General features: G+C 43.2%; 1 protein-coding gene across 1 annotated transcript in view; it reads left to right on the forward strand.

The window, feature by feature from the left end:
- Window positions 1-23,516, forward strand: part of xkr6b (XK related 6b) — a 38,810-nt gene continuing 15,294 nt past the window's right edge. Inside the window, exon 1 of the mRNA XM_086061000.1 lies at window positions 1-968. Coding sequence (XP_085917126.1) covers window positions 373-968 — 596 coding nt within the window. The 5' untranslated portion in view covers window positions 1-372. The remainder of the gene's footprint in view (window positions 969-23,516) is intronic.

A 23,516-nucleotide genomic window follows, 5' to 3' on the forward strand; every position in this document is an offset into this window, starting at 1 on the left:
GTGGTGGCTTGCAGCTGGAGGAGGGACGCGGGGAGGGCTGAAGCGGCAGCAGCAGCAGCAGCAGCAGCAGCAGGGAGGAAGGAGGAGGGGTTCGATGAGATGGACCTTTAAAAATTGCCCCATCGCTGCACGCGGCCGGATTAAAGTGCTCGAACCTGCAGAGGGGGGCCGGCGGACGCGGGGCGGGGCGGGGGGCGTAATGCGCTGCGTCCGCGGGGCTTGCCGCGGCGCGCGCGCGCCATCCGAGCCCGGAGCCTGCTGCTGCAGGGTGAGGAGCCGCGGCGGCTCGTAGATGGCTCCGGGGCCCCGGTTGCGAAACAGGTGTCCGGGAAGTGTCGTCAGGACGACGAGGGGGCAACGAGCGGGGGCAAGATGGCAGCCAAGTCGGACGGCCGCGGGATCGTCAGCGGCTTCGCCCAGCTGCGCAACCTGGACGAGGCGGTGGGCGCCGGGGAGGAGGGGCCCGACAGCAGCAGCTCCTTCCACATCTGCCACTGCTGCAACACCTCGTCGTGCTACTGGGGCTGCCGGAGCGCCTGCCTGCGCTACCTGCGGGCCAGGCGCGGCGAAGGTGGCGGCGGCCGCGGCGGCAGGAGCGAGGCGTCGCGGCCGCCGCACGAGGAGCGCCGGCGCTTGTGGCTGGACTGCCTGTGGATCGTCCTGGCTCTGCTCGTCTTCTTCTGGGACGTGGGCAGCGACGTGTGGCTGGCCGCGCACTACTACCGCGGCCGCCACTTGCTGTGGTCGGCCGTGACCCTCTTCTTCGTGCTCGTGCCCTCCGTGCTGGTGCAGATCCTCAGCTTCAGGTGGTTCGTGCAGGATTACACGGAGGGCGCGCTGGGCTCCGTGCAGGGGCTGAACAGCCGCCGGGCCGCCGCCGTCAGCCTGCAGCGGGACCGCTGCTGCCGGATGTCCGTGTGGCTCTGGCAGAGCCTGCTGCACGTCTTTCAGATGGGACAGGTGTGGAGGTAAGATGCGCGCGTGCGTGAGCGTCCGCTGACACCTGGAGGAACCTGCACGCGGGTGCAGTAGAGAATTGAAATCATTCTTTGCGCTTTTGCATTGTGCAGAAAGAACGAAAGTGCGCGGGAAGGGGAGGCTTGATGGCTACTTCACCAAAAGTGCGCCATTGCGCTTGTGCGCGTGGGGTACAAGCGTGTGCGTTCGTGCATGTGTGTGCATGTGAGGTGTCTTCAAATCCCACTGCCCCTCCCCCCTCCCTTAGCTGCATTAAAGACGCCAATTCGATATTGCAACACTCCTGACGGAACATCTGTTCCCACGCAGTCCACCATACAACCCCCCCCCCCCCCAACAGACATGATGTCATTGTGTCTTCTGCAACGCTACGCATTTCTGGCCCCCCCACATAAAAAAAAAACCCATTTCAAATCTATTAGTGAGGACAGGTGTTGTTATGTGGTGGACAAGATCTCATTCCAACTTTCTAGCCGTCTTTCCCCATTCAAATGAAATATGTAAATGTGTATGTGCACGGAATATGTCAAATGAACATAAATATGAACCTAAAAATAAATATGTAAATGCTGACCCTTGGGTCACTCATGACATATTTCCGTAACTCGAATAGATTTCCGCCATCTGCTGTCCATTTGTCAATAACGAACACAGAGTAGCCTACGGTCTGGTGAACCTCGCCAATATGCTCTTCCGAAACTCGCATCCCACTGAGCAGTGAAAGTTTTTGCAAAAGCGGAAGTTGATTTTTTCCTCATAAAAACCGCTAGTGACCATTCAAACGGTTTGCGAACGTCTTTGAGATTGTTTGCGACCTTGAACGAACCCTGACGAGAAATCAACATTTGCTACCTTCGCCTCTCAGCCGGCTTAAGAATATACTTGAGAACATATTAAGAACGCCGGTGACTTTAGCCGTTCCTCAACACGCGTTCTTGCTCGTTTCTTACGTCCTCGTGATCTCGTGAAACGTCATTAGTTGCGGTCCAAGTCCTTTTCCAAAAGCAAGCACGCGTGGACTACCCGGATGTTGTTCTTGTCAGCGAGCTTAACCTAACGTTTCATCAGTTGTAGCTTGTGAATGCTCATAATATCCCAAGATGCATTTTGCGCTGCTTTCACGGAAAAATGAACGAAAATCATGTTCAGGGCTGGACTGGCCAACTATCATTCAGGGCAGATGCCCGGTGGGCCGGCATGCAGTTCTTATTAATTCAGATTTTCTTACACTGGCCCACAATTTAGAAGGACCATTAATCCATTTTGAATATAGATAGCAAACGGAAACATCATTAATAGGCAAGAGTTGAGTTGGGCTGGGCCGAGCTGGTGGGCCTAAATCAAAATGCCAGGGCCTATTTCCCTATTTTTTATTTTTTTTTTTGGGGGTGCCAGTCCAGCCCTGATCATGTTCTTATAGGAAGACCGTACTTGGCGAGTTCACAAGGCCATACTCGGCGTTCTGCATATTGAGAAAACGACCAAAAACTGCTAACATTGACATGAAAAATTCTGACACCTTAAAACATCCTAACTGACCCGCAGTATCAACATATCCTAACCGTGCACGTGTAATCCCCCGCTCTCTCCTACGATATCGTTTGCCGCCTGGTGCGGCGGTGGTCTCGCAGCCGGCCAATAATCTCCATATCGGCTTGTTAGCCTTTCGCTGAACTCGCGCTAAGCTAGGCTGACACAAGCAGCTTTTGACCCCGCGGTAGGGCAGCCAGGCGCATCGCGTCTGAGGGGCAGACGGCGGCCCTGGCAATAATCCCCCCGTGAGTGACCCCCCCGCTGTCGCAACACACACTTTATAGTCACACACACACTTGACACTATGGAAAGCTGATTGAACATTTCCTCGATAGCCTTGAGCTCAGGCGCAAGGTCCATGCACTAGTATGCTCTTTGTCCTCACTAGTATGCTCTACTATGGCACACTAGTAGCACAACCGTAAGATTATTTTTTTAGTACTCGTGCCGCTTTTGGCCTACTAGTAAGCAACTAAACCTTACTAGTAATCTACCGTTTTACACTAGAAAACTACTCGTCCCAACTAGTAGCATGGTTCACACACTAGAATCCTCTTGGACCCTACAAGTAGAAGCGACATTTTCTCTTATAGGTTGACTTTATAATCGGACAATATATGAGTAATTATGCCCAAAGATGTCCATTATAAAATAAATATACAGCCGTCCTTTTTTGTAGGTGTAAAAAGCAGGATTAAACGTGTGACAGTTTTCATTCTTCTTTTTTCAAGTTTAGTGTCAAACATAATAATATGCCCCATCTAGTGGTCGACAGCGGAATTACATCCAAAATAAACAAACTAAATATTTAAAACTGTACAAATTGCTTCTATAAAATGGCGATAAAATATTGATTCAATTTTTTTTTAAATTAAATAGGAAATATATACAAAATAGTCAATTTAGCACTGAATTTCCCTAGTGTCAAACATAATAATATGCCCCATCTAGTGGTTGACAGTGGAATTACATCCAAAATAAACAAACAAAATATTTAAAACTGTACAAATTGCTTCTATAAAATGGCGATTAAAATATTGATTCAATTTTTTTTTAATTAAATAGGAAATATATACAAAATAGTCAATTTAGCACTGAATTGTCCTAGTGTCAAACATAATAATATGCCCCATCTAGTGGTCGACAGTGGAATTACATCCAAAATAAACAAACAAAATATTTAAAACTGTACAAATTGCTTCTATAAAATGGCGATTAAAATATTGATTCAATTTTTTTAATTAAATAGGAAATATATACAAAATAGTCAATTTAGCACTGAATTTCCCTAGTGTCAAACATAATAAGATGCCCCATCTAGTGGTCGACAGCGGAATTACATCCAAAATAAACAAACTAAATATTTAAAACTGTACAAATTGCTTCTATAAAATGGCGATTAAAATATTGATTCAATTTTTTTTAATTAAATATGAAATATATACAAAATAGTCAATTTAGCACTGAATTTCCCTAGTGTCAAACATAATAAGATGCCCCATCTAGTGGTCGACAGCGGAATTACATCCAAAATAAACAAACTAAATATTTAAAACTGTACAAATTGCTTCTATAAAATGGCGATAAAATATTGATTCAATTTTTTTTAAATTAAATAGGAAATATATACAAAATAGTCAATTTAGCACTGAATTTTCCTAGTGTCAAACATAATAATATGCCCCATCTAGTGGTCGACAGTGGAATTACATCCAAAATAAACAAACAAAATATTTAAAACTGTACAAATTGCTTCTATAAAATGGCGATTAAAATATTGATTCAATTTTTTTAATTAAATAGGAAATATATACAAAATAGTCAATTTAGCACTGAATTTCCCTAGTGTCAAACATAATAATATGCCCCATCTAGTGGTCGACAGTGGAATTACACCCAAAATAAACAACCAAAATAGTTAAACTGTACAAATTGCTTCTATAGAATAGGGATAAAATATTGATTTGTTAACATTTATAATTAAATAGTAAATATAAACAAACAAGTCAACTTTTCTCAAATGTTTTGGTCATCTTAATATTTCTCCACAAGAAGGTCCAAATATTCGATGCAATGCAACTTGTGTCAGTTACGCGGCCGGTTTGTTGAGAGTGCAGGTGTACCTAATATTGTGGCCTGTTTGGACGCTAACTCATGGGCTGCTTTTCGTTTTCCCTGCCGGTTTTTGCTGCTTGCACGTCAGATATCAGCATCGTTTAGCGTGCAAGTTGAGACTTCATTAGGAGAGGAAATCGCGCTCAAGAGCTGACAGGAGTCACGTCTCATTACTCACTTTTATCTTCACCTCCACAATCAATTAGCCGCCTTCCCAGCGTGCATTGCGGCCGGCCCTCAGACTGGCGTCACGCTGCGTTTTTTTTTTCTTCTTTCTTCCCCCCTCGCGAGCGAGGATTGGAGTCGCGCCATTTAATCCCGTCATGTTGCAGCGCGACACGCACAAAAATTCTGCCGGTGGCGGGACGGACGTCTTCATCGGCGCCAACCCGAATGAGCGCGTGACCGCATACGGCGAGGAAGTTTGAGGGGAAATCCCCGGAACGGGCCCGCCGTGGGAGTCTTTCTTTTCTTTCCCTTCCAATTTGTCACAATTGGCCGGAAACGCGGAATAATTGCCAATTACACCAATTTGGCCACGAGAGGCGAGCGAATGGAGTGCGTCGCTCCTGTAAACACAGCAGGCTGCAATTTCACACCAAATAAACAAGCTAAGATCCGAGCTCAGCCCATCGCCTTTAAAAAAGTCGCCTTAAACACTTCAACCACACCGAACGGTGTCAGCAATTAGATCGCTGGCGCATTTGCGGCGCCCGAACGGGATCGGCAAACATTTTAGGCCGTTTTCAATTACACAATGGAAAATAAATAAATAAATAAACTTAACTAAACCATTTTAACACTTTTAATTTGTTTGGGCTACTATTTAATGGCCATTCATTATGCTGTTTCTTCTGCTGTGCACAGCTTGGCCACCCGGGGGCAGTATAAGACGAATATACAGAAATACTTGGAGATATAGGAGTAATATTAATTGTTTTTCTTTATGCCAGCGAGTATTGTTACATTGTCTGTACATTATTATGTGGAAATTATTGCACAACCATTAGCGATGAATTTTGCAGGCCCAGCATGCGTATTTGTAAAACCATATCACGCATATTTCGGACTAATTAAATATTTGTATGTCTGGTTCCACGTTTGCAAGTTTTTTTTCACAGATTTGTGCATTTGTTTCTGGTTACTATTCGTGACTCCAGTTAAATATTTGGGAATCTGGTTATGCATTTGCAAGTGGTTTTGCTATAATAATGGCCCCTTACATATTATGTGTTAGCATTAGCGTTAGCATTAAACTAGCAGATTAATTAAATTATTTGCTCCAAAAAAACTTATAAAATCATTCTATATTAAATAGTGCCATGACCCCCAAAACGTATTTATACGTTTAAAATTATTATTTTTTTTTTTCTTTGCTAGAAGGCTTTCATGCAGCCTCTGACCTGAAGAGGCCGCTTAAAGCAATGGTAGTTATTACAAAAAGTGCCGGCAAAGTATGAGAGATCAACCAGGGCCATGTTGCCAAAAACTTTTTTCCTCAGTTTTTTCAACAAATTTGTGAATAATGATGAAACTTAGCCATATTCTCATGCTAATTTCTGCGAAACAGAAACAGATAGAAATATACTTTTTTTCCCAGATTTTTCTTTTTGTAGGTTCCATGTTTTTATTGCAATAGAACACGATATTCTGTGGGCCTTGCAAAACCAGTCAAAATCCAGTAAACCGGCCTGGAGCGAAGGGGGTTGCTTCAGTCAAAATGGCTGCCAGTGAGTGAGTTAATACCTCATCGACATGTCGCTGTTTTTCAATGCACAAAATGTCATTCTTTGTTTTCTCTGCTTTTTTGGTCTGAAATCTGTGTTTTTGGTGAAACCAATCCACCTCCTGCTGGTTACGTAAGGAACAGAAAAAGATAGAAAGTAGTTTGTGTTTGTTAGGTTTGGTGCTTATATTGTCCCATGCGACAATATTCAATGTATACGGCAATATTGAGTGAATTTGGACTGCGTGCGGCGTTATTTATCAAGAGCGCGCACGCGCGCGCGTGCATCGCAGCAGTCATTTCGCCATCAGCGACGACCGCCATGACACGACGAAGGAGCCTATCAAAGTGCGAGGAAAAAAAAAGAGCGAGGGGGAAGCGAAGGCGTCGCGGCTGCAGGCAAAGACGCAGAAAGGCTTGAATGTCACCGGCAGAATGCGGCGCGCACGTTTCAAAACCTTTTTCACATTCTGTGCTTGAATTCTTGTGAGCTGGAAGATGTTGGCGGCTCAGTTGTGACGAAAAAATATCTTTTTGGTGCAAAGGTGACAACGCTCAGTTTAGAGAGGTGCGAAGTGAAGTAGTACTTTCGGAATTGTTTGGTAATGAAGCGTGTTTTGTGTCTTTGTGTTCCCACGAGCTCCCCCAAGAAGATGACGTTTCTGAATTCTATAATGTGCTTCAAACTCAATTGAATCCGCCCAATTTCAATTGAACACATACAAAATTGTTGAATGTATCTACATGCTCGAACCTGGGTCTTTTTTAAAAATATAAGAAACACGTAAAAAATAAATACAATATAACATGCTAATAAAAAAACAATTGCAATGCATTTTGGGGGGGAAATCTGGTCATGTATATCATTTTATATTTAACACAGAGTTGATGAAAACCATCCTGCTGTCTTTGAAGTCATTTTGGTTGTCTACGTGACGTCTTGTCTGCCTAGTAACAAGTGACCAATCAAATGTCGGGTGACTAATTGGGCAGTAACATTTCGTTCCTTAAAGTAGACCAGTTAATTGTCCAATTTCCAAAATCAAGTAACCTGTATTTAAGATCAAATGAATTTTATATTGAATACAGAGCTGACGATAATCATCGTATTGGCAGAGGATAAAGAATACATGCATGCCAGTGAGTATTGTTATTTTCAGCCTACATGTGTTTTTCTGTTCTTTAAACCACCGCAACAGTGGTTTCGTCGCTAAGTTCCACTCGGCGCCGGAACCTTATCACGGTTGGGTTCATATGACTTTTGCAGGTGAAGCCTTGGCCAGGGTTTGTTTCGTTTGCTATTTTTAGTCGAGCGCGATTAAAGAGCTGATCGTCGATGTCGCCTTGACGCTGCACTCTCAAGCCGAGGCCGGCAGACACAAACGGGAATATTAAGCGCAGATGGGTATAGCGGGGCACGCATTAGCATGCGCGGCACAAGGCGTGCACACGCACACACCTCCAACCTCAGGGAGGCAAGCGTGTGATGCACGCTCACAGCGCACACACACACACACGCGCTTTGCTTGGTTTTCACATTTGCTCGCCCTGTTTCTGGAGGCGTTTGATATCGGAGAGGGAGGAGCGCCGCACAAAATGGACAATGAGCTCCTCCCCTGCTGACTTCGGTCTTTGGAGAAGCGAGTCAATGTGCCTCTTGGATGCAAACAGCTCGCATCAAACAAATTGGCTACCTTTTTTTAGGATAATTAGGATTATAAATAGGACATCTGATATAGCTTTGTTAAAAAAAAAAAAATACTATTCCTCCCAGGTATTTATTTACTTTTTTTCCTCCAAAATATTTTTTGTGTATCTTTGAAAAAATAAAATGCTGTGCGACTGCTATGTTTCTTTATTTAAAAATTAAAAAAAAAATCAGCCATTTGTTTGCATTTTTACAGTATTTAAAAAAAAAAGTCAGTCTTTTACAAACTTAAAAAAATAATTTATGAATAAAATAAAAATGGAAAACTTTTCAAATTATTGGCCAATCTGAAGTGTTTTAAAAGCTCTTTGCCAATGACATTTTCAAGGGACTCATTTAGCCATTTTCAGCAGCAAAAAGACAATATTTTTCTTTTAATTAATCAATTAATTAATTCATAGAAAAATATCAAACACAAATTAATTAATGTGATAATATTAACTCATTCACTGGCAACCATTTTCACTGAAGCAACCCCCTTCGCTCTCTGCAGTTTTACTGGATTTTGACAGATTTTTGCAAGGCCCACAGAATATTATGTTTTATTGCTATAAAACATTTTACTTAAAAAAACTAAATCAGCATTAGAGTATAGCTAAGTTTCATCATTATTCACAAACCTGTTGAAAAAAGCTTGTTGCAACACGTTTGACCTCTTCTACTCTGCTGCCAACTGCTGGCCATTTTTTGTAATAACTACAATTGCTTTAAGTGACCTTATCAGGTCAGAGGCTGCATCAAAGCCTTCAGTATGGTCTAGCGTAAAAACGTATAAATACGTTTTTTGGGACCGTGGCAATATTAAAAAATGGAAAGTTTTTTATACGTTTTTGGGAGCAAATTAGTTAATAGCTTTTAAACCACATTTTGCCACTTGCTGTCGACTGAAGATGATATCTTGCTTACTCAGGAAATAGGATTAATCATGGCTCCGTTTGCTAACGTCACATGACCAAAACCCAGAAAAAGTCAACCGTGATTGGTCTTTATACCGGAACCCGCCCAACACTTCGTTCCACACAAATAGGTGGTTTTGACTGCTTAATGCATATTCCGCAAACGCAATAGTAACCACGAGACGAATGGAAGCACATCGAACATATTGGTGGAAAGAACGTCTTGGACTTGACTTTCCCTTTTAATGACTCAACAGACACGCTTCCTAAAAAGGGATGTTTTTTTGAAAATACAGTACGAGGTTTGTGTCCAACGCTGGCCATTTGTTTAATTGGGATGTGGACGCGTGCGGCGTGACGGTCTGGCCTCCCTATCGGGGCACCAAATCGCCATGGCAACAGCCTCACCTGACCCGACAGCCCAGCGGAATGACCGACAAACTGGCCTGCTTTAAAGACACTGATAAGCCCCCCCCCCCCCCAAAACCAATACTCAACTTCTCCCTAAATTTAATAAATGCAATCCATCCTTTACAAAGCTTCAACGTACAAGTTGAACATATCGCAAGATGAGCTTTTTGTAATAATTCCCACGCCGACCGACACGTTTGTCCTGCACATTTTCTCAATTGGCTTGTGTGCTTCCTTGCGTGTTTACAGCCGCTCTCTCTTTTGGCAACATTTGTCGCACGCACGCACGCACGCTTTGTGCAACTTGGCTCCTGATGACGCTTTATTGACTTTGTAGTTTGTGCTGTTTGTTCACTGGCGTGCGTGCGTGCGTGCGTGCGTGCGTGCGTGCGTGTTGGCGGTCCTGGTTGGCAGCTGTAGCGACTGCATCACTTCCATCCGCCGCCATTAGCAAAGCTGTTGGTGCTTCTATTTCCTCCCTGGGCTCAAATCTAAATGTGGAGTGTAATGCGTTTCTATATGAGGTGACGACTTTGCTGATGCCTGAGCACGAACGCGTGCGTCACTTGCAACTCCTACTTTTGTTTTAAGCATTTTATTTTGTTAACAAAAATGTTACTTTAATTCTACACAGTCGATTTTACTCTAAGATGAGTGTATTTGGTCCCACTGTAAATACAGTAAAAAATTACACGTGGAAGAGAGTTAAAAAAAATGAAGAAAAAGTCACTCAAGGGTTGAGGAACAAACCCACAACTTAGACAGCCAGTCTACTTCCTGAGCCACACAGCTCCTGCTGCGTGTTGGTATATTGCTCGTGTCAGCTGGAATCTTCGGAACGCCAACGTTTCTGGTCTCCTCCTCACTCTAAAAACAGTTGGGTCAAAAATAACCCAACTATGGGACAAAAATTGACCGATCCTCTACTTGGGTCAATTTGACCCAACTTTGGGTCAAGAAATGGGTCTTTTAGTGTAAAACTACCCAGAAAGTTGGGTCAAATTGACCCATCAAGTGGATCGGTCCATTTTTTATGCATAGCTCAGGTGGTAGAATGGTAGTTTTTAACTAGTAAAATTATGCAAAAATCTCCTTGCAAAATTTACTCAGAATTTCTGAGTGAATTTTTTTTAATATCTTTTTTTTTTTATGTGATTGACAAATTCTCTCTAATACTTTGAGTAAAATGTACTCTGAATATTTAACTCTTACTCTAGAATGTGACCAAATAGACTCAGTTCAGAGTAAAATGTATTTTCTGGAACAGGGGAGTCAAACATAAGCTAGATGATTTTGTAAAGTAAAATTTTTTTTTTAAATCCAAACATAAATTCGTAATTTCACAAGCAGTCCTCAGATGAGCAATGCAACTTGTATACGGAATTGCCCTGGATCTCGTTTTTAATCATAGACCGACATAAACGTGTTAAATATGACACAAATTCATTTACTGGTTACAAAAACACATTACAGGAAAAGTGTTGCTGCGTTTTTGGAATAATAGAATTACAGTTGAGCAAACCCGCAAATAGCGAAAATCTGCGTATAATTCACACCAATTGTTTTGAAGTTATATACCATGATTTGACCGATCCGAGTTCGACACCCCTGCTCTAGAATTTACTGCGTAGTTGTACCTACTTTTGTTTTTGTTTACATGTATTATGTGTTTAGAAACAAACTTCTGCCATGTCGCTTAGTTTGCCAACGTTGCTACGCGACCTCGCTTGGAAACATCGACCGGATAAATGTTTTTCCCGCCGCCATTTTTCATCCCCAAAAATGCCGGTGGCGAAGACGATTATTAGGCCCGGAGGAGAGCCGCTGAGTGTGCGAGTCCTTGCGCACAAAGGCCATTTTTCACGCTATGATCCGGTTCCATAATTTGCTGTCTTGTCTGTCGGATGAGGGTGCCGCTCGCGCTCCCAGGTGAGCTCTTTGCCACGATGCCGCCTTCTCTTTCCATCCATTAGCGCTTAAGCGTTAGCGTCCCGCCACGCTAACATACAAGCGCCACCCGGGCTATCGCTTACGGCTATTAATGTTCTCGGCCTCCTCCTCCTCCTCCGCGCGACTGTACGTCTTCCGTCCCCGTCTTCTCCGTCCGTGCGTGCGTCTGTTGTCAGCTTCTGGTTTCCTCTCTCAACACGCTTTGACCTCGGGCGCAAGGTCAACGTATTAGCATCCTCTTTCAAAAATCAAACCTACAAAATAAAAGCGTACAGTGTAACAACACGTTCGATAAAGAAGCACAAAATACGTTCCCCTGTAGAGCCAAATGAAGTGCGTTAAACGGTTGTTATACTGACTTTTATTTTGAAGGCCTGACTTTTACGTCGATGCTGCCTCATCCTATCTGAGTGTTGGTGAGCAAACCGGCCGGCGTACGATTGCCTTACAGAATACACCTTGCCATCTGTTCAACACAAAATGGCCGCCATTTGAGAAAGAATGTGAGAAACACGATAGAATTCACAAAAGAGCTTGAAAAATAGCCGATGTCTGGAATGGATTAGTTGCATTTCCATTATTTCCTTTGGGAAATATTGCTTTGGTTTTTGTACGATCTGGTTACAGTCATATTTCCTGGACCGGCAAAACTCCGGTTTATCGCAACGGGTACGTACCATATAAAATAGTTGTACGCTAACTGATGTCATGATGCTAATCTGTGCATGCAACAAAAGTAAGCACAGCTGCGTACCTTTCACACGGCCGCCGTTCGTGAACCAGCTTTGAACGGCCCCCTCCTTGATGTTGCCTTTTGCATCGACACGTCTTTTCAAAACGACTTGACAATCGGCCGCGTCGACGGAAAATGTTTCCAAAAGAGGCGAGCTTGGGTGTAACATTTGACGGCGCTTTGATAAGATGTTTGATAAATGCGCCAAAGGAGTTGCTGGCACTGCAACATGCGGGGAAGAGTCATCGCCTCACTTTGCAAAGATGGATTTTTTTTTAGGGGGGGGGGGGCGGGGGGGGCATCTGGCTGTTTCTGGCGCGAGCTTTCATGTGTGTATTCGCTCATCAACTGACTTGCAGCGTGTCGAGCTCCGCCAATTGGCTACTGTAACCAAATGCTGCGTTCACTCGCGCACTTGCCTGGTAAAGCGCAAATGACTCATTTGCGAAAAACTTTCCAAAGTAGAAAAAAGTGTAACTTATTGAAATATATTCAGTGGGCAATATCACGTTGCGTTATTCATTGTCTGTTACTCTCCATATCCTGATGTCTTGTTTGCTATCATACTCTGTCAATATCAAGACTTGTATCATCAGTTACAACGCAGTGTCGATTTCACAATGTATCGCAGTCTGTTACGATGCAGCATCGATATCGCAAGGTATCGTTTGTTACCATATAGCGTTAGAATCACAATGTATTGTCTGTTACGATACATATTGATTTCACAATGTAACATTGACTGTTGTGATACCGTTTTGATATCAGAATGTATTGGCCGTTGCACATTGACGATTTACCAATACAGCATTGATATAACGATGTACGGTTACGATACTTATGGTTCAGATGATTGAACATTTTCTCTTACGATAAGGTAAGGTAATAATTTTTGTCTGTTACGTTATAGCACTGATATCGCAATGTGTCGTTTTCAGTTACGATGCATACCATTTAGACGATTGAATGTTTTCGTTAACAATAAAGTGCTGATATCGTGATCTATTGTTTTCTCTTACAGTAATGTAATGATATCATGTTGATGCGTTGTTGTCACATCAACATCATGTTCGGCGACGGTGCATACCGTTTAGACGATTTAACATTTCTGTTATGATAAAGCACTGATATCACAATGTATCATTTTCAGTTATGATGCATATCGTTTACTAATTATAATAATTTTTAAAAAAATAAAAAATAAAAAAGAAAGTTTAGAAGAATTTTATATTATTTTATTAAAACGAACCAATGTCCATATTTTTCATCCACACTTTTATTTCTGTATTTATTGAAAACTCAAAGGTGTCCCAGGAGCTTGCAGGTTTTCCGTGGCCTGCTTCAGTAGCGGTCAGAGAAGATCAGGACGTTGCACGCGCCTTCGATAAACACCCTCGGGCCGCTTTATAAATAATTGAACAGCTTCCGTTAGTTGTCGCACTTCACGTCTCCTCTCGTTTTCATACGATTAGCATTGGCGACGCCCCTGCGGGCGAGCTGTTCCGCTCGGCGAGAAATGAAGAAGGTGAGAATTGGCGTCGCGCGGAGTTAAGAGAGAGCGCTTTTATTTGGGCTGCCGTGTCCCGCGCCGTGCGAGCGTGCTGCCGGCCGGCCGCCATGATTGGAGGGCGAAGCGGGTTGGCCCATTTCTTCGGATGTAGGCCAGCGCACATTCTGGCCTGCATCCATCCTTCACTCTTTCTTGTCAACCTTGGACTCCTTTTGTCTCCCTTTTTTGTTATTTAACAACTCAATTGGTTTGGAAGCAGGCTCATAAATCTTTTTTTTTTTTTTTTAAGGAGTATTACATTTTAGCCTGATTGTTGTGCTCATTCCCAGTCGACTGCTGTTTATGCGTGAAAGTAAGCATTTTCACATTTTTTTGAATAACTGTTCTCAGACACAGTTGGCTCCACAGTCGCTTAAGGAGTATTATCTTAGAATGGATTGTTATGCCCATTCCGAGTCAACTGCTGCTGATTATTCTTCACTTATTTAGCATGTATTCCTCACTGTAAAAAGCATCTAGTATGAGTCAGTTCTGTTCTTGGCCCAGTGTTTGTTCTACTTTATAATTCCTACAGAGTGTCTTGAAGTAATTCAGGATGGATTGTTATGCCCTTCCCTAGTCTACTCCTGTTTATGAACAAAGGTAAGGATATTCTTAGACATCGGTCATTGCTGTTCTACTCGACGATCCCTCCACAGTCGCTTAGGAAGTAATATCTTAGAATTGATTGTTATGCCCAGTCCGAGTTTACTGCTGGTGATTATAGACAAGAGGTATGTATTTTTCTTCACTTTCACATGTGTTTCTAGTTGTAAAACACATCTAGTTTGAGCAGTTAGCTCTGTTCTTGGGCCAGTTTTGTTCTACTTTATAATTCCTACAGAGTGTCTTGAAGTAATTGAGAATTGATTGTTATGTCCCTTCCTAGTCCACTCCTGTTTATGAAGAAAGGTAAGGATATTTTTAGACATTGGTCATTGCTCTTCCACTCGACAATCCCTCCACAGTTGTTTCAAAGGAATATAATCTTAGAATGGATTGTTATGCTCAGTCCTAGTCTACTGCTGATTTCTTTGACTTTTAAAATATTTTTGTGTGTCTCCGTGTCAAAGGCATGTTTTCATCTGGTTTGTGCTGTCAGTGCAGTTCTCAGATGTTGTACTGCATGATCCTGCTAAACTGTTCAAGCAATATTACCTTAGGATTGATTGTTATGCCCATTCCTGGTAGACTATTGATTGTGGACAGAGGTAAGGATTTTTTTTTTTGTCTGAGCACATGTTTCCTTGCGTAAAAGGCTTTTTTCCCCCCATTGAGTATGAGCAGTCGGTGCAGTTCTTAGACATGGGCCAGTGTTGTTCCTCCAGAGTGGCATAAGGAGTAAAAATAAAAAAATGAGAGAGAGAGAGAGAGAGAAAAGCATCGGTGAGTTATTTTCATCCAGCGTGACTGGGTGGATTAGTCCGGCATTCCTTCACGGGATATGACGGACCAAAACGACCATTCCTTTCCCTGCATATCAATTAGTTGGAAGGATGCAATTAAGAGCCAAAAGTGTCAGCGCACTGAGCTGTCCAGCAAGACGACAGCATGCTCATGCAAAGACAAATTTCAAGGTCGTGCGCCGTTCTGCCGCGAAAATGACCCATTTTTAAACCCCCATTGCCGCCATTTTCTCATTTTGCGTTTTGTGCCCGCGCTCAAAACATCCGGCAGTAAGTGGATTTCGACTCTTCAGAGTTTTCATGCGCCCAGATTAGCGGGATGTCTAATCACGGAGCCTTTTGAAATCAGCTTAATTCATCCCAATGCTACCCCTCGCCTTGGAAAAAAAAAAAATCCTACTTTCGGGAATTGGATCATCCACGGCAGCATTGTCAAATGGCTTTAGCGTTCAGTGGGACTTTGACTTACAAGTTAATTGGTTGTGCGACCAAGCTCGGAACTCAATGTAAAGAAACGGAAACCTTGTGTAATGAAAACAACCACATGCAGTAGTTTATAGTCTTTCAGTCCGCTAGCTTAATGCTAACATTAAATAGCATCTATGATGTGGTGCTACAACCCTTCAAGCAACAGATTGCAGCACTGCTAATAGATTTCATTGCTCTCCCGCAAAGGCTGACCTACATTCTTGTTCCCATTGTCCGGCGCTGACGGGTCAAATGCGGCAGCTCACTTCCAGCTTCGACCTCATCTGAAAATACACAAGCCGCATTTTGCCTCTTGACTTGACATTCATACAAGCAAAAAAAAAAAAAAAGGAGGTGTTAGCCGAGTTAGCCGAGTTAGCCCACTGTCGTTCTCAGCAGCTCAGTGGCGCTCCCTCTCTGTGTTTGCCCGTCAAAGGGAGGCTAATGAAGACGAAGGACACGTCGGCCATTTGCAAAGGTGACCGCATCTGAAGGCGGCCGAGCGTGCGTCAACCCGTCTGGCCTCCGCCGGCCTCGTCGCCGGGGGCAACCTGTCTGCTGTCTGAGCGAAGCGCTTCCGTCCCGATCGACATCTCTTCTGTATGTCCGCCAAACAATATTAATGGAGCGCAAATATTTGTACCCCATGAATTCTACCTAGCAACAAGTGACTCTGTAAATGTCTTTACTTCCTTTGCTTCGACCTCGAGTTGCAAGGGGAACACATTTGCACTGCAACTAGTACATGCCAGTTTAGTTTTTTTTTTTTATGAGGATTGTTCTGCCCGGTAACAAGCAATGAAACCAATTAGAAAAAAATTGCCAAGTGATTTGATTGATCTACATTCATCCTCAAATTTGGGCTCGTTTCATCTGTCGTGCGAGTAATTTCTCTTAATTTAAGTTGAGCTTGGGGGCACAAATGATTATGCCCCATGAATTCTGCCAAGCAACTCGTGACTATGCAAAACTACTGTACTTGTTCTGCTTTGTGGTACAGTGGAGCTTTCTTCACCCAGTTGACAACAAAATAACTTTATGGGGGGGTTTTGTTTGGATTTTGGGCTTGAAGGCATACATGAATGAAATTGAAATAGTATCTGGTTTAAAAAAAACACTATCCAAGAAGAGCAAAGTTTTCTTCCAACCATCCCAATAATGTAGGCGACTTGTTGCCGATATGACTTGCCCGTTGCCCCTCTGGCACGTCGTTGCCATAGCAGCCTTTTGTCAGCTCAAAGGCCTCCTGCCGAGGTCCAAGTGTGGCGCTTCATGAAAGCCGTCACCGGCCTTGTCATTCTGAGACGGCGCCCAGCAGGCCACCGCGCTGCCGCCACTTACCCGACATCCACGGATGGATTCTTTTGTTTTGCGTTTGGCTCGGAAAGCTTTGCCTTGGTGTGTTTTTAATGCCCACTGATGAAGGGAATAGAGCTGCATGGTATGCTTCTTCCACTTGAACTGTATACTCTTCTTTTTCTGCACTCCCAAGGCTCCAAAATATTGTTTTTGTCTTTCTTTGCTAATCACTGGCTTCATTTGATGAGCAACTTTCCAATTCTTACCAATTTTTCTGCTATTTTGATGCTCAAAGTTGGATGCGGCTTTAACGCGACTAACCTTAGGTTAGCTTAGCAATTAGCATGACTTGCTCATCTTTCCTTGTCATCCCTTGGTGAGAGCGATACTCCACAACGCGCTGAGCCGCAATCATAGCCTTGTGTTAGCTTGTTGCTAGCTAGTGTTAGAGTAGACAATATTAAGTATTGTACTCTTTGCGTGTTCAATTAACTGAATGGTGAGATTCTGGTGAAGAAGTCCCTTTGCAAAGGTATCATTAAAACAGAAGCTTCTGATGACAAAAACTGACGACACTCAAATCATGTTCTGGTCAGATTGTGTCTTCTCTACTCCGGCACATCATTATTTATTGGAAAGTGGGTGAATACGAAAAGTCTCCTCCCATCAGCCCACAGTACATTTGTTTACAACTCAGTGAATACCAGAAAATCCCCCTTTCTGTTCCCATAGGTATAAATCAGATTAGAGAAAAACAATAATAAATCAGCCTGTCTCTTCCGACCGAGACCGGTACCAGGCTACATACACTCCCTTTTTTTCTCAGGAGAGTGAGACAGATAAGACTACAATAGACAATCCCATTCATTGAGCTACACAGCTATAACTAAATCCAAAACGGCTAAAATATAAATTGAAACTGAAAAACAATGTTAATAACTCATCACTAGCCAGAGCGACGTTAGTAGCACCGGACTTGCCTCGACCTCCGACTGCCTGCTCGTAGGTGACGTGACCGCGTTGCGCCACGTTAAGACTGCTTATTTGCACTCCCGACACTTCATTTCAACGGCAGTTCTTCAGCGTAGCGACCAGAGGCATCCCCCGCATCTTGTTTTTTACCGCTGACAATTAGCGTTGTGGCCACTCGCGTCCTCCCAAGGTGAGCGTGGACAAGCGAAGCCTCGCCTAATGACTTTATTGACCAGCCGCTAGCGAGCATGCTCGCTCCGCTAGCCCTCTTCAAAGCTTTGATGCGCGCGGGTTCAATCGGACGCGAGCGTTTGAAGGCAATGCCGTCTTTTGCGCTCGGCCAAGAAATGGCGAGCCTCGGAAGAAAAGTGGAATCGTTCGGAACTCAGCAGTTTGTTTATTATTAGAAATGTCAATGAGATTCAGTACGAAGGAATGTATAATATATTACAACTAGAAAGGCATGTTCACAAAAAAAAAAAAAAAAAAGAGTCAAATATCCGTTGCTTAAAGGTTGAAAGAAATCGATGCTAGTTTTGTTAGCACGTCACATTATCTGTTTAAGCTGATAAGACTTTTGTAAGACAAAGTTATGGTTTGTTTAAACACGCACTCGTAAAATAAAACAAACTGAAAAAATAAAACAAAGTGACAACGATGAATGATGGATTTATTATTTCAATGTTTTATTATTGCCAGCTCTTGTGTGGGATCCCATTCGATTAGACTGAACCTAATGATGTGGCCTGTGAGTGTATTTCTTTTTCTGAAGCACATTTGCTTCCCTTTTCCGACCCGCGTCCATTTCCTGCTTGCATTTGTGCTGTCTGTGCTTTCCAGCGCTTGCAGGCCTACTTTAGTCAAGTAAGTGGACCTTTCAGAAGCAATTTCTCTCCCGTCTTCTCCGGCTCATGCGCTGCCTTTGATGAAAGTGTGTCAGAGCTATTTGATGCAGCCCGCTCCCAATTTTGGGGAGGAGACCTCGCGCTCCAAACTGCCTCATTATCCTCTCGCAGATGTTTAGGTGAGCAAAATATGCTCAAGAAAAAAACACGGCATTATTTCCTGGCTTTATTGCTTGAACTGCCGATGTGTAAAAGTTGCTTGTATGGATTATTTGACTTTTCTGTTGGAATTTTTTTTTTTATAAGGGCAATAGAAATTCACAGCTTTCTGCGCTCCATAAATGATGTGATGTGCAAATGTTGTAAACATGTTTGCCGATGTGGTTGACCAATCAGGCGCCTCGTTGGTGCGTGGGTTCATCAGAACAGATGGCCAATGTTGACTCATGCTCGCCACTTTATGGAAACACCACATTTGATTATTTTAGCTTAACTAGCTATGTGCATTTTATTATGATTTGTTGACATTTAATAGTTATTATATGTGCTGTTTGAAGTTATTATTTACATACAGTAGTGGTAGGACCAGTCACTACTCGTTAGTAGTGTCGCATGTAGTAGTCACAACTAGTTGTGGTTGCAATAATAAATTGTAATAAACTAAGTACCATTAGTAGTAGTAGTGGTCATAGTGGGTAGTAGTCAGTAGTAGTAGTAGTAGTAAGGTGCAAGGTGGTCAAAGTAGCTAGTAATAGTGGTTGAGATGGTAGTAGTAGATAGACATCGTAGGAGTAGTCAATACTAGTTAGAAGTATTGATCATAGTAGCATGTATTCTTCTCAATTTGTAGTAGTAGTAGTAGGAGGAATAGTTACTAAGCACTAGTTTTAGTTACAGTAATTAGTAATGGGAAGTGGTAGTGGTCATAGTGGGTACTAGTCAATCGTCATTAGTAGTAGTTGTAGTTGTCGTATGGTGGTCACAGTAGTTAGTGATACCAGTTGTAGTGGTAGTAACTAGTAGTAGTTGTAGTAGTTAGTACTAGTAATAGGAGTAATCACTACTAGTTAGAGGTAGTGATCGTAGTGTATACAGTACTCCTCTCAATTTGTAGTAGCAGTTGCAGTAATAAGAATAGTCACTTATTAGTTAGGAGTTGTATTGGTAGTACTACTTACTAAGTAGTAGTGGTGTAGCAAGTAGCCATTGCTGTCATTTGTAACGATAAGTAGTAGTAGGGCTAGTCACAGTAGATAGTAATAGTGGTTGTGGTAGTAACTACTAGTCTTTGCAGTAACAGTAGTAGTGGTTGTAGCAGGTAGTCAATGCAGTAGTGGTAATAATAGTAGGAGTAGTCAGTACTAGTGTAATTGTTGTGGTCGGAATAGTAAATAGAAATGGTAGTTTTAGCAATTATTATTTGTAATAGTAGTAGAGGTCATTGTAGCAACAGTAGCTAGTAGTAGTGGTGATTGTAATGTGCAATATTTGCATTTGTGAGTACAACAAGACTTGGTCTGCATTTGACGGATTTGTGTTGCATTTAGCGGCGACAGGCCCTCAACGATCCTTCAAATGCGTCCGTCTTATCAGCCGTCTGAGGCCCGACACGCGCCACGACGGATGCACAGGACAGCTGTCACAGGGAGAAGCTCGGCGCTCAAGCTCGGCGCTGTCCCCGCAGCCTCGCTACTCAATACATGATTATCATCAAAGCGTCAAACGGGACTGCGACGGCTCACTTTTTCAGCGGGACGCGCGCGGCCACGTGGATTCTGTTGGAAATCATTCCTTTGATTTCTGCGTGTTCAAATAAATTCAAAGTTGAAATCTGTGAACAAGTTTGCCAGCCTTATTTCAGATTCTGAAAGCCACTTGGAGCTACTGCTCAATCATCGCAGCTCACCCACAAATGTGTTCTTCTCAAAGTTCATGCATGCATATATACAGAAATCGTTCCCTCCCCCTTTATTGACAAAGAAAGTACCTTTTGGTCTCTTCTCAACATGTGACATTTTCCTGTCACAACAAATCTACACACCCCCTCTCCTTATCTCTTCCTCAAGGATGTGGGCAACTTGGCCACACCACCTCCCTGCACCAGAGATTCCCCATAAAACTCCACACAGAGCACAGCCCCCCCTTTGATCTTGTCCTGTCAGCAGAGTGAAATACAATCAGGCCATCTCCCATTGAGTTCTTTCAGTCCTTAACAGATGTGAGGTAAACAATTGGCTTCCTAGATAAACTATTGAACTCTGTAGCTGCTTCGCACCAGAGATTCCCGCATATCTGCCTTGTGGATTCCGACACCTCACTTCCTTAGGAGAAAAACAGACCACATTCTTCTACCATATGGGAACAGTTTTACATATCTAACTAAAATCAAAAACACTTTGAAGAATATATTTTGAAACAGAAAAACAATGTTAATAATTCTAACAATTCAAACGGTGGCCATGACGAGCAACAAATCTGAGCTCGAATGCGCTTCAGACGTCGTCATAACGTTCGGCCGCCGTCGCTTCACTCTTCGCAATCAGCCGTCAAAACATTGATTGACTTTTTGTCCATTTGATGGTCTCGTCACTTTGGTGGTCTTAAGATGTGGATGAGTCGGATGGGACCACACAGAAGGCCCGAGTAGCAAATGCACCGCCCGCCATTGCATTTAAGACACTGCTCACTATCTTCCTCCTCCTCCTCTTCCTCTTCCTCTTCCTGGAAGGTGAAGCAGCGCATTAGTGAGGTCCTGGCCGCCGTCCCCGCGAGGACAGTGGAGTGAAAACAGCTGCTGGCGTTGTCCTTACGAGACCCGGCCACGACGCTCTCCCTGGCCTACTTTTACTCGCTTCCTCCAGCAGGAAATGATGCATTCGTTTAATAAATGTCGCCTGTCATTAGTCAGATTTCCATCCAAGTGTTTTGAGTTTTTAAGCAAATTTACTGAAAATGCGGAAAAAAAACCGGACATGCGGCTTCTGCCCCGTTTCCATCTGTTGTTCTTTTTCGAATATTGAGAGGGGACTCCGCCGCTGTAGGTGGCGCTATACACCATAGAGACGTGATCCACCAGTCGTTTTAAAAGAAGAAGAGCAGCAAATGAGTGAAAGATTCCATCCAATGTGACCTTGGATGAAGTAAGCGTCACCCGCTCGCATGGCAATTGAATATTTTCCGCCAATACGTACTTTAATGTCCGTCTGGGTCTGAGTGGTCGCGTTTTGGTCAATGAAATGGACGCCTCGGCTCTGCGCCGCTTACATTACTTTCCCTCGCCGCGCTTCCAATTCATCACATTTCCCAGACTGCAACATGTCGGAGTCGGGTTACCACCACTTAGCAAGGCCTCGGGGGGGGACGCGTCGGCGCTCTCGGCCGCCGTTAAAGCACGCCGTTGCGGTGTTGTCCCGCCGTCGAGTCATCCGCTCTTTACGCTTCCATTAGACCTGAAATGTACTCGTTCTCCGCCATGTTAGCATCCTCGACTCCCAAAAACATGCTTACACTATACAGTCGAACGTTGACTGTGAGTTGCATTCTTTCTGTCACCATGGTTGGATTTTCTTTTTTGTAACATGTTTTTTTTTTATAAGAAAAATAGTACTCAGCCATATTGGATTGTATTAAAACATTTAAATCGAATTTAAAGAATGAAACCGTGGTTGCGCAATGATTTCATGTTTCAACTCTATAGACATTGGAGCTGCTCCTTCTGATGTGCACGTTGTCCACTAGGGGGCAGTACAATAATATAATGTAGTGGTGACTTGTCTTGAGGTATGACTTCCAAGGTAAAAAGAAAATTTCACGTGTATTGAAATCAACCACATAGTCTTTTAAGTCCTTTAAGTCTGCTAGCTTAATGCTAACACGTCATAGGACATGCCATAAACATGCTAATGTATAACGTAGACAAATATCACAATATTCACAGGTGTATATTCTTGATGCGTAGAACAGACTAATATTACCTCTAAGGAGTTTTGACGTCTTCTCTGTCTCCATGTACAGTACATGTCTGCATTATACTGCCCCCTGGTGGCCTGGACATGCACACCAAAAGAAGCAGCATCATAGCCACTGAAGTGAAGCAACAAAAAAAAGTTCAGTTATGTACATTCTGTTGAATTATGTCATGTACAATATCAAGTGCTTTTTTTTTCTCATTAAAATACATTCATATTTTTTTGGTTGGATTTAAAAACATTTCTATTCATTTCAATGAGGATTAAATGAAAAAAAAAAAGAGTCTGATTTTAAACGGGAACGTGAGACTGTGAATGTCCTCAACTGCTGTTTGACGACTGCGACAAATCGACAACAATCCATTCTGCTCCATCGACAGAATCCCCGCAGCCACGCAGGCCGGCTGTCCCCGTTTGGCCCCGGCAAAAGGCACGGTTACCTTGGCAACGCCTCCTTATTGCTCCTGCATCATTTTTTTTTAGTACCCCCACTGCGGCGTGAACTGCGCGTGACCTCAGCGAACCCCGCTTCATCTTTCCTTGTTGAGCGTCGCGTTTGGGCTCACGCATGGGTTTTACGTGTCAGCAGAAACCCCTCGGGTCGGCGCCGGGTTCTGGATTTTTTTCCCCCCAGCGGTGACGCAGTGTGTTGATGTGTGAGGCTTGCTGCGCGAAAGTGTCGTTTGTCTGCTTTTCAAGTATCGAATGCTGTGCACTCGTTGGACTCGGGGGACATCGTAGGGGAAATGTACTTTCTATTGTTTGAACGGTAGGACTTTGACTTACAAGCAAGTTAATTTCAGGACACTTGTTGGTTTGTCCGCGTTGTCACACCATTTGTTTTTTCCTTCCTTCCTTCCTGCTGTCTTCTTTTTTTAATGTAAAAAAAAAAAAACGACTTTCTGTTCTGTTGTGTTTACATACCGGCCAATAAATCTGATTCTGATAATAATTCACGA

The sequence above is a fragment of the Leptonotus elevatus genome, chromosome 18 (assembly GCF_054856555.1).
Source record: "Leptonotus elevatus isolate MCC_2025b chromosome 18, RoL_Lele_1.0, whole genome shotgun sequence".
Taxonomy (NCBI): Eukaryota; Metazoa; Chordata; class Actinopteri; order Syngnathiformes; family Syngnathidae; genus Leptonotus; species Leptonotus elevatus.